At 43.1% G+C, this 15,138-nt stretch overlaps 1 protein-coding gene across 1 annotated transcript in view; it reads right to left on the reverse strand.

Annotated features, from left to right (window-relative positions):
• The window catches only part of LOC103732320 (contactin-associated protein like 5-1-like), a 219,275-nt gene that overhangs the window by 47,673 nt on the left and 156,464 nt on the right, over positions 1-15,138 (reverse strand). Inside the window, exons 6-7 of the mRNA XM_008830876.1 lie at positions 8,326-8,475; positions 4,102-4,273 (exon numbers count right to left, since the gene is read on the reverse strand). Of these exons, the coding sequence (XP_008829098.1) occupies positions 4,102-4,273; positions 8,326-8,475 (322 nt within the window). The remainder of the gene's footprint in view (positions 1-4,101; positions 4,274-8,325; positions 8,476-15,138) is intronic.

Below are 15,138 nucleotides of genomic sequence, written 5' to 3' on the forward strand. Positions count from 1 at the left end.
CCTGGCTTTGGGCTATGTTAAAAGAGGAGATATCAGTACTCCTTAAGACCGGGGGCTTCTACAGCACTTAGAGCATATTATCTAACTCAGAAATAATATGCTCCAGTCTCATTCAGTGTCCTTCTGTGAGTATGAACTGCAGAGGGCATGAAATGAAACATTCATCCTGTGATCTTTGCATAGCAGTTCTTGCCTACTTTAAGCCTTAGCAGATGAACAAGGTGTTGGGTACCAATATCATAAAGCTGCAGGTCTGCTTGGCTGAAGAGGAGGGCCACAGAGATGGCTCAGGCAGCAACATGCTTCATGTGTAACCATAATGATATGAGTCTGATGCCCGGAGCTCACATCAAAAATCTAGGAATGGTGGCATGTTGCTTACAATTCTAGTGCTCAGGGATCAGAGACAGGCAGATCCCTGGAGCTGGCTGGCATGCCACCCTACTCCAACTGGCAATCTCCAGGGCAGTGAGACACTCTTCCCGGGAAAAACAAAATGAATGGCTTCTGAGGAACAACACCTGAAGTTGACTTCTGGTTTCTATGCTGATATGTATGCACATGTACTTGCATACACACCCAAGTTCTCTCTCTCTCTCTCTCTCTCTCTCTCTCTCTCTCTCACTTACTTGCTCACTCTCACTCTCCCCCTCTCTCCCTCTCTCTCAACTTTTTCACAAGAGACAGAAGTAGCACAGGGATCTCAAGGTCAGAACAACTCCTGAAGGGAATGGAGTCTCCTGGGTAAACTCCACTCTGAAGTTGCTGCCTAATTCCCCCATTTTCTCCTTGGACTGCTACACTTAGGAGTATCCTAGAGCCACTGCTTTCCACACTGCCACAGCTGCAGACCTGGCCAGTCGTTTCCTCCTTTTCTTTCTCCTCTCCTCTTTGCTCATCATGGATTGACATACAAATTGCTTGGTCCCAGAGTTAAGATCGTCCCATCTTTTATTGAAACTATTTCTCTTTTCTGGTGTATGTTCTTCTCTCTCTCTCTCTCTCTCTCTCTCTCTCTCTCTCTCTCCTCTCTGGTGAAGATGTATGTACATATGTATGTGCATGTGTACACAGCTATATGCAAGTGTAGAAGCAGGAAGTTGGTGGCATTCTTCGATACTGTTCTCCCGCTTATTCTTCTAAGGTAGAATCTCTTCTTGAACCTGGAGCTTGTGAGTTTTTTGTTCTCTTAATTTTCTTTTCCAGTTAGAATAGCAGTCATCAAGCCCCAGGGCCATACCCCATGTCTAACCACAACAGAACTAGGGTTATAGGTGCTCACATGTTATAGGTGCTCACATGTCACTATGCCTAACTTGCTACATGGATGCTGGGATCCAAACTCAGGTCTTTAAGTACTCTTAACCAGTGAGTCATCTCACCAGCCACAAAATCATGTCACAAAGGCTGATTCTAAACAGTCCAAAATGAGCAGGACCTACCAGTTTCCAGGTACTTCTTCAAAGGAAACCTACCTATACAACCTACTGAGAAGTCACTGAAGATTTTGGAAGATTTCCAACTCTTCCATGAGGACTGTCTAGGATTTCTCAAATCGGATTTTCCCCACAAAGACTCTAAACTTTTAAGAGGTAAGAGGTACGGTTGGGTGAAGAAGGAAAAGCTGTGTGAGATAGGTCCCATTTCACTGTGAAGGAGAAGAAGGAAGGCAGGAAAGGCAAGGAGAGAGGCCTGGGTTTGGGATGCCCAGGAGGCAGGAGGAAGTCAGGAACAGGGAGGGGCTTGGGTCTGCAAGGTCTTTCTAGTCAGCAGCACAGGCAGGAAACCACAGTCAGATTCTTCTCTCCTTTCTATAGCAGGCAAGCTCCTCCCAGCTATCAAGTTCAGACTGATTATCATGTGAAAAATAAGACATTGTGGCTGTCTCGCTGAACCTAGAGCTCACTGATTCAGCCACACTGGCTGACCAGCAGTTTGAGGGACACCCCCACCTCACTTTCTTCCTTCCCAGAAACCTTACCAGAGCTGGAAGCTTTCCCTGACCCCTGACAAATTGCCACCTTATTTTATGCTGTTATACCACAGTTTTTTTTTTTTTCCCCTCACTGTATTTACTGTTAACCTAAGTTCACATGTATATACACTTTCATTATTGCACTTACCATTATTGTAAAAATAATAAAACACAAACATCAAAAAACAGAAATACCTGCCTTACAAATCTCTGCCCCCTGCCCCTGCCACCTGCCACAAATGTTAAATAAAAATAAATTTGATCAGTAATAAACCAAACAAAGCTTTGGCCGCAGGTTTCCATTCTGTTAGAGAAAGTATCTGGAAAATCAAGAAAAACATACCATTTACCCACTAAATGAAACACAATTCCTCATTATACAATTAACCAAAACACAACTGTGTGTAATGTAATTATGTGAGACTACAATTACACAAAAGTAATGATGCAGGGTAGATGGCAACGACTTTCATGTAATCAAAAATAATGAGCACTTCCTTGATTAGAAATTAAGGTATCAAAGAGACTCCAATTGACAAGTGCCTCAGTATTGATCTACAATACATACAATACTATTCTGTCTGGTAAAGCTGGAAACTTCTCCCTGGCCAGGATAGACTTGAGGAAGGAGCCCTTCCCTGTAATCTGTTTGACTTGGAGATCCCCAAACTAGCTCATTTTAATAAAGCACATATTTCATTACCCACTTTTCCAGCTGGTCAAATGGAAATATCAGAAGAATTGGGAAATCTGTGTGGTGTGCCACACAAATGTATTTACAGATAAACATAAAGTTCTATCAAATGATAGTGGTCATTCCCAGAATATGCAGGGACCATGTTCTGCAGGGCTGTTGTGCTCCTCAGGAGAGGCCCCTGCTGTTTCCCATCATTGCTCCCCTGGTCTAGGACACTCACCTCCCTAAGTCTGCCCTAGAACGCTCTTGATCTGTTTCTTGCTCATGTCTGAGTCTTTCTACTAGCCAAACCTGACCACATTCCTTCTCAGTTCTCACCCAGAGCACGCAGCCAAATCTTACTGGAAGACACAGTTCTTTTCCTCATCAGTCCAGGCCCACATAGCTAGCTATGCTTAAACTCCACCTGCAACTGACCTACAATCTTGAGTTATATACAGCAAACATGAAAACACACTATCACTTATGTAGTTTATCACAATGGAATGTAAGACACACTGCCAGTTACACAACAAGCAGAAAGAAAATGCTGCCCATGAAAGTATCATACACCATCAGTTTAAAACGCTTCCCAATACCAGAGATTTTTAAATGCAAAACCAAAAGCACTTGTGTCGATACAACACTTGTAAGTCATGTTCTCTCCTGTTTCCATGCCTGTCCACAGTGGTATGCCTTACTGGCCTCTGTACTCTCTTATTGTGGCCAAGGGTGACTTTTCATGGTCTTCTAAGATACAATTCCGTCACCTTACCAAACCTTATTCTTCTTAGAATCTGCTTTCTTTTATTTTCCACCTTTATCTAGAAAGTTCCAATTTCCAGTAAGAGGAGCCAGATCCCAGGAGAGGTGGAGATAGGAACTGAGCTTTCTGCTAGATTTGTGATGTGCAGAGTAAAAGTACTGATTCTCAGTAGCCCAGGGTCTAGTCTCTGAGGCCTAAAGACACAGTGGGTGTGGGGATTGTTGACAGCCAAGGTCAGCCACCCTCTGTAAGGACATACACTCTTGGGCACAGTGGAATCCTTTGCTCTAGAATTCCTTAAGCCGTAGCCCTTGGAGAAAGAATACCCACTGCAGGTGAAGAACGAGATGGTTGAGAAGTAATTCCTCCTCCTATCTGCTTTACTCTTAACTTCAAAGTAATCAAATGTTGTTTATGCATAAAATTTTAATCCTTTCACAAATTTGTATTTTGATTTAATTTGCATATCCCATTTACTGCAAGTCAACACGAAGAGAGACTCAACTAATTTAAACCGTTTTTCTCTGGGCCTGAAATCCTTTCAGAAATATTTTCCATTAGGCGACTCAATTATGTCTAATGTGGCTAATGTCACCAGATTAGAATTTTGCTTAAAGAAACTCATATTTAGAACAGTGAGAGCAGGAAGGGGTGGGGGAACAGAGGAGAAGAGACAATAATTACCTGTCTTTGATGCTACACAGATCAATGTGTAAATCACTAAAATTCCCCAGGGAACCTTGCTGAACTGAAATGAGGTCCTTGGGCTGGTTATCAATAAAGATGAGCCTCATGCAGCCTTGGAAAGCCTTAATGGGATTTAAGCATTGGGAATCGGTGAGATTGTCAGGGCACCCTGTGGGACAGAGAAAAAGATGAAGAATACTGAAGTGATCCGTCATTGCTTTGGCGACCTATTGATGGAAGACCTTGAGGTCTAATTATGTTGGTGCTTATTTATTCACAGTAGTGAATACAAGTTTGTTGTACATTGAGCATCCTCGGGGGGAGGGCAGGAACGGTACAAATTGGGAACACTCATTTTATAGGAAAAAGGTGTCATCGAGAATACCATTGTTACAACATTTATCTTTTCTCTCCCTTTCTCTGTGTATGTATGTATATGTGTGTATGGTGTGTGTGTGGTGTGTGTGTGTGTGTATGTGTGTGTGGTGTGTGTATGTGTGTGTGGTGTGTGGTGTATGTGTGTGTGGGGGTGTGTATGTGTGGGGTGTATGTGTGTATGTAATGTCTGTGTATATGTGTGTATGTGTGGTGTGTATGAAGTGGAAGCAGGGAAGGAGGGACACCAAGACTGTGTGGGGTGTGTGTGTGTGTGTGGTGTGTATTTGCAGACACACTCACTTATGTGGGCATGTGCAGAGGCCAGAGTTTGACACTGGACTATCTTCCTTTATTGGTTCTGCATTGCATTTTGAGACATGGTCTCTTCATGCAGCAGGAGCTAGTTATATTGGCTGACCAATGAGATCTAGGGATCTGTTTCCACTCTCCACTGTATTTTTTTTAAGACAGAATCTCTTCTCTGAACCTGGAGCATGCTGATTTGGATAGGTTGACTAGACAGTGAGCTTCCAGGATCACGTTTTCTCTACTTCCCCAACACTGGAATTTCAGGTGGGCAATGCTACGCTTGTATTTTGTATGTGTGCTGGGGATACAAACGCAGGTTCTCATGCTCACCTGGCAAGCATTTTACCACCTGAGCCATCCATTCAGCCCAAATTTTGTCCATATATATATATATATATATATATATATATAATTTTTCCTACTGGAAAATGATCTGTCATTCTATTGCATGGCATCTTTCACTCATCTTAAGGTAGTGACATATTATAACTGCTTCAGAATCTTGATTCTGTCTTGAAACACACATCTAAATGCACAATTCAATTCTGAATTACACTTTCGAAGGAAATTATACTGTGGGTAAGGAGTAATTGTCTGTTTAATTGTTAAGCATTAACAGGCTTAGTTCCTGAGGAAGGTATACATAGAAACGTAGCGGGATTTTTGACATGCTGTGCAAATCAAATCCAGACATTAAGAGAACTGGGGTTTAAATGCACATAGTAATAGGTCTGTAATGGAACACATGAAAGGTCAATACCACACCTTTTAAAGAACAGTCTTTTTAATAAGGCTTGCAACCAGGCCAAATCTGGTCATCAAGACAGGTGAAGAGCAGGGCAGGGATATGCTTGCAAACTCCATTTCAGTGACTTTAATAGGTTCAGAGCATATGGGAATGCAAGCTTGAAAACATGGCAATAAGCCATAAATAATTGGGAATTATTTCAGCCATCTCTAATAGACAGTCACTGCTGGGCTGAAACCCAGCAGCTGGTTAACAGCTTACAGGCACACTATAAAATGAAGAGAGATGCTACAACTTCTAATTGAAGCTGTAGAGAGAATTTATGGAAGTTGACTATTATTGCTGAAAGTCATTTTTCACCTTACTTAAGTTTACAGTCTGTGTGTGGAATGTTTGTTTAAACACTGTTCAAATCATAGATAAATCTTTGCCTTCTAAACCCAGCTCTCCTGAAAACCCACCCAGAATATAGCACCAATCCAACTAGGAGAAGAGAGCCATTTTGCCTCTGTGATATTTAGATGATTATTGTAACATAATTATTCAAAGACAATTTGCCCATAAATTAATCCAAGATTATCATTCTTTTCCTGTTGCCAAAATAATATATGTGATATAAAAGGTACAGTGCGTGAGGTCTGGACTTTCTTCCGGGATGTTTTTTTTTAATTCTATGTCTTCCACTAGGGGCTGCCGTGAACACAGATATGGATTTGAATCTTCTCCACCTACTCTCAGGCTCTATGACCCTGCACAGACTATATTAATTTTTGTATTAATCTTTGAATGTGTGTGTTTGTGTGAGTATGTGTGTATACTGGCACTGTGGCATGAACATGGAGCTCAGAGGACTACTTCAAGTGTCAAACTTTGCCTTATTTGAGGTGGGGCTCTTAAGGTTCGCAGTACACACACCAGGCTGGCTGGCCTGCAGGCTTCTAGGGCTTCTCCTGTCTCTGCAGTCCATCTTACTGTAGAAGCAGTGGGGTTATATACACAGATTACCTCATCTTGTTTGATGAGGTTCTATGGATTTGAATTCAAGCAAATGCTTTACCATCTCTCTTACTTATAAATTATTTTATCTCAACAAACAACAGTCTTCCTGTCTGTTAGATGGCTTATTATTATTACCTACCTCATGAAGCTGTGCCATAAATCCAGTGAGGAAATACATAAAACATTTACAGAGACTGGAAAGACATTCTTTTCCTAGCAAAATGTGGTGAAGATTTGGGTAAAGGACTGTGGCCCTTCTTCACCCTAAAATCAAACATCATTGATCTTGCTTCTCCAAGGAGACTAAATATATATACAGTGCCTGTCCAATGTCCCTTACGTGGGAAGAAGGAAGCAATTTGTAGATTTTAGAGTTCAGAGAGCAAGGGTTGAGATGTAGCTCAGTAGCTGGGTGTAGATTATATAGTTAGTACGTGGGAGACTCTGGGTTCTGTACTTAACATTCCCCAGAGTATATTTCATTACAGATACTGCTGTCCGTGACTGAAAGAGGGAGTGCAGGCATGCAAGTGCCACCATACTTGCGCAGGTCAGAGGACTACTTTGTGGAGTCCATCCTCTTCTTCTACCATGAATTCCAAAGATGGAACTCAGGTCCACAAGCTTGTTCAGCAAGTACCTTTACCCAATGAACCAGCTTCCATACCTGCAGTGAATGTTTTTAAGCAATGCTGGTCTTAATTTTCTCATCAAATTGAATTGGCGACCACAGTCCAGGTTATAGCTCAGGCTCACAGCTATAAAATGTGAGTCAGTTTGTACATTCCTGCCATATACAGGTGTCATTCTGTATGCTGTGTGTACCTGTGTTTCTGCGTGTGGGTTTGTCTCTATATATCTGTGTCTGTGTAGGCGTGGGTGTATGTGTGAGGTACTGGGGATTAAAACTAACTTCCTTTACATGCTGAGAAAGTTTTTACCACTAAGCTGCACCCAGTCTACTTTCTTTACATTAAAAGCTTGATCTTCCTTAACTCTCCCAGCAGTTCTAAAGGTGAGCTTATTCTCCACATTGCAGAATAGGATGTTCAGGTACAATATTTGCTCAAGCCATTGAGACTAGGTCCCATTCAGCTATGGTTTCTATGACACAATCACTGTCTACAAAAGTGGACCCAGGCTCTGTCAATAAAATATACTTTTAAAGGCTTGACATATACATATATGTATTCATAAAATGAGATGATGCTATCTAAGTTTCATCCTTCAGTTTCTTCTTGTGTTTGTATCACTGTCAATGTTGCCAGCATTACCCAAACATCGGAAAGAGCACAAACTCAGAAACTGTGTTGACTCCTCTGCTGACCCGCAACAGTGTCAGTGAGGTGACTTAGAGGGCTGAGCAGGCTGGTGGTCCCTCCCTACCTGAGTCTTCCCTACTGCAGGTACTTGCTGACTCTGAATTCCTTTTCTCCAAGTTTTCAGCTGAGTTTCTCCTTTCCAATATAATCACAGGGTTTGGCATGGCTACAAGAATCTCCTTCGGATGTGTTATGTAGCACCAGCTCTTACAGCCCCAACTCTTTCCTTCCTCAGCACTGCCCTAGATAATTTATATTTGCACAGCTGTGACAGATTTTTGTTCCTCACTATTTAGGCCTGAATGTGTCTGCATGTGTTCATGCACATGTGTGTGTGTGTGTGTGTGTGTGTGTGTGTGTGTGCAGGGAGAAAATAGTTTAATTGAAAATGCACGTGATGAAATAATCACCCATGCCTCTTCCATCTCCTATCTGCTTGCATTCTCAAAGGGCGGGAGAATTTACCTCCAAAGTAGTAGCTATTTCCAGAATAAATCTGCAGTCTGGAGGTGTCTGGAGCCGGGGAAGCAGCCTCGTTATCCAGTGTGAGAGTGATACGTGTCCTCCTGGCGTTGATGCTGACAGAATGCCACAAGCCATCATTCAAGTCACTGCCTACAAAAGAGACAGGAAGGGCAAAACAAAACATTTCGTGTTTATGTCAAAAAGCGTGTTATATATTAATTGGTATGATAGTGAATGATTGCAGAGAAATAATAAAAATTTTGAATGAAAACCTGTAAAATGATACCAACGATTTTATTCTTGGGTGAGAGGAATATAGGTTATTTTAGTCCAGTTTTCTACAAACAGTTTTTATCCATCCTGTTGTTAGTAAAAACTTTTGCAATTGTTTGTTTGTTCTTTTAAACCAATGGTGCCAATAATCAAAACCAGTTTCCAGAACTGGAAAGATGGTTCAGGTCTGTAGAGCACTGGGTGCTGTGTCAGAGGACCCAACTGGGATTCCCAGCATCCACATGGCCATGGAAGCTAACAGCCATCTATGACTCCAGTTCTAAGGGACTCAACACCCTCTTCTGGCCTCTGTGGGAACTGTACAGATGTGGAACACTGAAGAATATGTAAGTAAAACACTGAGGAATATGTAAGTAAAATTAAAATTTTAGAAAGAAAGCCAGGGCTCAAAACAACCCAGGCAATCTCTCTACCACTGAGCCTATTTAATTATTTATTTACTTAATTAATTATACAGGGTTACTGTCTTAGTTTCTTTTCCTGTGCTGTGATAAAATACGGTGACAAAATCAACTCAAGGGACCTCGGACTTATTTCAGCTCACAATCCAAGGGTACAATCTATCATGGCAGGAAAATAAAGGCAGTAGGAGCTTGAAACAGCTGTCACAGTGCAACCACAATCAGATCGCAGAGAGGGATGAAGGTATGCTGCTGCCTACCCCCTTCTCCACTTTATTCAGTTCAGAATACCCTACTCATGGAGTGGTCCTTCCTACATTGAGATGGTTCTTTCCACATCAATTAACATGATCAAGATAATCCCCCAGAGATATTCGCAGAGGCTAACCTTAAGGTGTGTCTAGAGGCTTATCTCCCATAGGATTCTAGATCCTGTCAAATTGACAGTTTACACAATCCTTCACATTTACATAAAGCTGTTTTCATGCAAGTATATAATATGCTTTAAGCACATCTCCCTCAGTACCCTACCACACTTTCTTCTCTTCCCTCCCTCCCCATAGTATCTGATACCTTTCCTTCTACTTTGATATCAGCATGTTAAATTGAACTAAGCAAACCACATTCCAAGAGAGAGAGAGAGCCTCCTACTGCAGTGAGAGCACAGATTAGTTGAACTCCCATTTATTTTAATGAAAAAATTAATACATTTTAGTGTGTGTGTGTGTGTGTGTGTGTGCGTGCGTGTGTGTGTGTGTGTGTATGTATGTATGTGTGTGTTTGTGTGTGTATATGTGTGTCTATGTGTGTATGTGTGTGTGTAAGTGTGTGTGTATGTGTCTCTAATGGGCAACAAGGTGTTACACTAAGCAACACAGGTAGATGTGGCAACACATTCTCTATATAACACTAGTAAGAAAGGACACATCTTTTTGTCCTTGCTCTCTTAAAAAGAAACACTATTTAAAATTTTTAGTACATATGTGTGTGTGCTTGAATGCCACAGTGTATGTGTGGAGGTCAGAGGACAACTTGGGGGAATTGGTTCTCTCCACTATGTGAGTTCCAGACACAACTCAGGTCATGGGACTGGGTGGCAGCTGTCCACTGAACCATTTGCTGGCCTTCAACTTTTCCCCCTAAGTTATCACATGGCAGGACATGAGTTGCATGAGTTGCCTGCCTTCTTTGAGCTCTGATTTATCATCTATAAACAACTGTACCAGGTTATTGTCAAAGGGATCAAGTGAAATCAGAAAGAAAACTCCCAGAGTGTTTGGAGGGCAGTGAGGGTGCTTATTAAAAGCTCATTCTTCTGCTGTTCCTTTGTCCCAGATGTCTCTGGCCCACACGACAGTGCTGACCTCCCTTACTAAGGAGGCTGTATTAGGAATGAGTCATGAGAGGGTCAGTTATTTCCTCTCAAAAGTCTAACATCTGTGGAGACTCCCGCTGGCACAAACACTCACTGAACACTGGAGGAAATAGTCATACTGACTGGTCTGGTCACAAGGACCCCTCTGTGACAGTACACATATTCATCATTCAGGAGATACTCCGTGTCCCTGGCTGTGTGCTGAATTGCCTTTCTTCTCATTGCCTCTGTTTCCTCACCTGCAAAAGGGGGAGGGTTAAGATGGCTCTGGGGATTATACCTGGTACTACAGTTGTATATGCAGACAGTTCAGATCAGTCACCTAGGCACTCAAGTGAACTAACACTAATGGACAGCATTATTAGTACAAAATGGTCTTGGGGCTGAGAAAGTATGGATGTTAATATCACATGCTTCTGAATCCTGGCTAGAGCCACAGCTCAATGGTAGAGACATGCAAAAAAGGATTAATAGTACAGTGAAGAATACACAAATGCCAACAACCTACTTGATGGACGTAATGGGCTGATTCTGGGTGCAACATAGCCAATGTACTCTTGAATTTACAGCAGCTGTAATAAGACTTGTGTAAACAAGATTTGGCTTGCCAATATGTGCTACAGAGGCAGAGCTCATAAGGCCACAACCCTCCCAGAGGGTTTACCCAAAACTAATGGTTGCTGGGGGAAGCAAAGACATGTTTTTTCCTATGGTGTAGACACTAATGAGGTTCCTATGTTCCCACAAACAGGCCCTTATTGGTGCTCTGTAAGCAAACCTGATGAAACTCATTTGAGTCATTTTTATTTATTATTTTTATTTTATGTGCATGCATATATTGCCTGCATGTATATAAGTGCACCACTGCATGCAATACCCACAGAGGACAGAAGAGGCCATCAGATCCCCTGGAACTGGAGTTACAAACAGTTGTTAGCTGCCATGTGGATGCTGGGATTTGAACCCAGGTCTTCTGCAAGAACACTCAGTGTTCTTAACCACTGAGCCATCTCTCCAGCCCTCACTGAGTTATTTTGTTGAAGTTATAAAAATAGGAGAGAGACTAGTTGGAAAAAGGGGGACGGGAGAGAGCAATTGGGGTTAATGTGGTCAAAATGCATTATACACATTAATGAAAATTTCATAATGGAAAACATTATCGTGTACAGTTGGTATATACTAATAAAAATGAGATGAGGAGAGAGAGAGAGAGAGAGAGAAAACAACAGCAACTAACTGCAACAGAGTTCTGGGTGAGATGCCTTGATGGGCAGAGAAGAAAGAGGTATAACTCCCTGTGGGGAGCCCAGAAATGTTTCATAGAGGAAGTAGACAATAGTGAAGGGAAGTTTTTAGGAAACCAGTCAAAGTTTACAGTTCATAGAGTAAAAATTCCAGGGCACAGACAGAAGTTGACATTGAGAAATAGGAATCTGGAAGGAGAGAGCAGGGGTGGTGAAATCAAGGCAGGAGGGAAGAGAAGCCAGTCGCCAGGGCCTCATAAGCCAGGTTATGAAGACCTTCTGGCAGTAACATTTGATACAAGATGCTGGAGAGCATTTTACCCAAATCTATTCCAACAGACTCTCTGTGGAGGGAACTTGGGCATTTGTACTGAAACAAAAGCAAAAATAAAACAAAATAAAATAAGCAACTAGGTATTTGGATGGGGCTAGGGAGATGCATCAACTGGATAAAAGCACTTGATGTACAAGCCTGAGACCTAAGTTTGGATCCCTATAACCCACGTTAGAGCTTCCTTCTGTAATCCCGGCATTCCTGCAGGTAATGGGATGTAGAGACAAGAGAAGCTGCAGAAGCCATGGGCCTGTCTAGGTAGACTGTCTTTAAACATGGTAGACTGTCTTTAAACATGAAGGACTGGTAGACTGTCTTTAAACAAGAAGGAAAGGCGATAACACCCAAAGGATGTCCCCTGACCTCTACATGTATATGCACCCTTTGGTACCCATGCGCCTATGCCCACACATGGGAAAGCATGCAGTCCTCTCTTCCTTTCTTTCTTCCTTCCTTCCCTCCCTCCCTCTCTCTCTCTCTCTTTCTTTCTTTCCTTTCTTTCTTCTCTCTCTCTCTCTCTCTCTCTCTCTCTCTCTCTCTCTCTCTCACAGTGATACACAAAAGAAACAAAAAAATTGATTCTAATGCACAGTCAGGGATACAAATCATTGCCTTTTTGAACACAGGGACCAACAAGGAGTCTTCAGTTTGGAGATACAAGGCTGGGATGCATATTCTCAGAAAGAATGATATGTTGGGGCTAGAGACATAGTTCAGCAGTTAAAAGCACAGGCTACTCTCGCTGAGGACCTAAGTTCAGTTCTCAGTACCCACATGGTGGCTAACAATTATTCCAACTTCAGTTCCAGGGAATTTGATGCCCTCTTCTGACCTCCATGAGCATTACATGACATGGGTGCATTTAGATACATTTATATAATGAATAAAATATTTTTTTAAAAAAGGAAGAGTGGGGCTGGAGAGATGGCTCAGTGGTTAAGAACACTGACTGTTCTTGGAGAAGACCAGGGTTTGAATCCCAGCACCCACATGGCAACTAACAACTGTCCGTATTCCAGTTCCAGGGGATCCGGAGGCCTCTTCTGTCCTCTGTGGGCATTGCACGACACGGGTGCACTTATCAACATGCAGGAAATACATTCATACACATAAAATAAAAATAATTTAAAAAATATTTAAAAAAGACTAAAGAGTGATATAATCTGAGTTGGGTCATGCCTAGCAATAGATTTTCTCAGGCAGGTTGCTGGTAAAGGTCCCAAGGGACAGAATGACTGGGTCTTTGGCAAAGTAGAAGAAAAAAAAAAAAAGAAATGCAGAGCCAGGGGTGGGTGGAAGCTGTTTCTGGAAGAATGATAGACAAGCCTTGGTACAGCTCCCTGGAGGTGTCACCCAAGCACACTGCAAAGAAGGTAGAAAGAGACCCTCCAGGCTCTGAGCAGCCAATGCACAGCTAGAGGCTAGGAGTCCCTGCAAGGTTGGAGGAGCCCAGGGGCAGTCACAGTACGAAGCCTGCAGCCCAGCTGCATTCCCACCAGGCAGCTGGGCCCCATCTGCTCAGGGCAACCCAGATGGCAGGGACCCACTGTGTTGCCAGCCAGCTCCCTGGCTGTCAGTCTGAGGCAGACCACAACATCTGCTTCCAGTGGAAAGGAGAACCCAGAGGCTTTTCCTCCTGGTGGCCCTACATTTTCATATAGGCAGTGTTGGGGACCCCTGCTGTATAAAGTAGCAGTCTCTCCATGTCCGGAAAGCTCACGAGCTCAGTTTCATATGCAGAAGACTCCTTTTAACAGCAGTGTGTCTTTCCTAGCATTTTCCTGACTCACCTTTTTGAAGTGACCGCCACAAATGCCCTAACATAAACATGGCCTCTGGCTCTGGAAATACCATGCTTTCCTGTGTGATTTTTCAGGTTGTCTGGCAGCATGGCAGGAGCCCACTTCCATATGTAAATAGGGTATCTCGCAAAATGCCTATCAGCTAAAGCTTTTACCACTGCCCCTACAGTATAAAAATATCCTAGTCTTCTCTCAATAATTTGGAGCTGGAAGCGGAGCTGGAAGCGGAGCTGGAGCTAGAGCAAGAACTAGAGCTGGGACACTGAATAAAGAGCTGTACCACTGAATCTGACTGAGCTGAGTCTGTGTCTCCTGCCTGCAATCTAGTCTCCCCGGGGGGCAGCATTCCTCCGTCACCGACTCACGGATCCCAGCTTCAGCCACCCCGTACTTTCCTGCATGGTCCAGCAGCCGGTGAAACTCGCATATTGAGGAAAGTACACAGGTGAAATAAGGGCGGGACCGGGCTGGACAACGACCGGGCTAGAGTCACCGAAGACGCAGGGAAGCAGCGGAGAGAACCCCCGCGGAACTCGCTGCCTTCCAGACCACGCACAGGGGACCAATCCCTGCAGGACCACATGCACCATAAGGCAGCTGTCCTCAAACAAGGCAAGATTTGGGTCTTGGCCATGGGGACTGTGCTAATGAGGTAATGGTTCTCTCAGGTGTTTTCTAGGGATGAACATATGAAACCTTGAAGGAACAATTGGGGTGCAAGTTAACTGTAGGTATTTTCTTTTATTGCTTCTGTTTGCATACTAATTTAAATGCATCTGAATAACACATGGGGCTGTATTTGAAGGTAAGCTTTAGACTGGCCAAGAAGAGAGTAGAAGGTGAGTTCTACATTCAGGTTCTAAAAAGTGCCTAGGGGCCAAAGATCTGAGCATAGGACACAGTAGTGATGGCAGCACAAAGGAGGGGACCGGGCTGGACAACGACCGGGCTAGAGCCACCGAAGACGCAGGGAAGCAGCAGAGAGAACCCCCGCGGAACTCGCTGCCTTCCAGACCACGCACAGGGGACCGATCCCCGTAGGACCACATGCACCATAAGGCAGCTGTCCTCAAACAAGGCAAGATTTGGGTCTTGGCCATGGGGACTATGCTAATGAGGTAATGGTTCTCTCAGGTGTTTTCTAGGGATGAACATATGAAACCTTGAAGGAAAAATTGGGGTGCAAGTTAACTGTAGGTCTTTTCTTTTATTGCTTCTGTTTGCATACTAATTTAAATGCATCTGAATAACACATGGGGCTGTATTTGAAGGTAAGCTTTAGACTGGCCAAGAAGAGAGTAGAAGGTGAGTTCTACATTCAGGTTCTAAAAAGTGCCTAGGGGCCAAAGATCTGAGCATAGTC

Source organism: Nannospalax galili, unplaced genomic scaffold (assembly GCF_000622305.1).
Source record: "Nannospalax galili isolate Female #2095 unplaced genomic scaffold, S.galili_v1.0 scaffold633, whole genome shotgun sequence".
Classification (NCBI taxonomy): Eukaryota; Metazoa; Chordata; class Mammalia; order Rodentia; family Spalacidae; genus Nannospalax; species Nannospalax galili.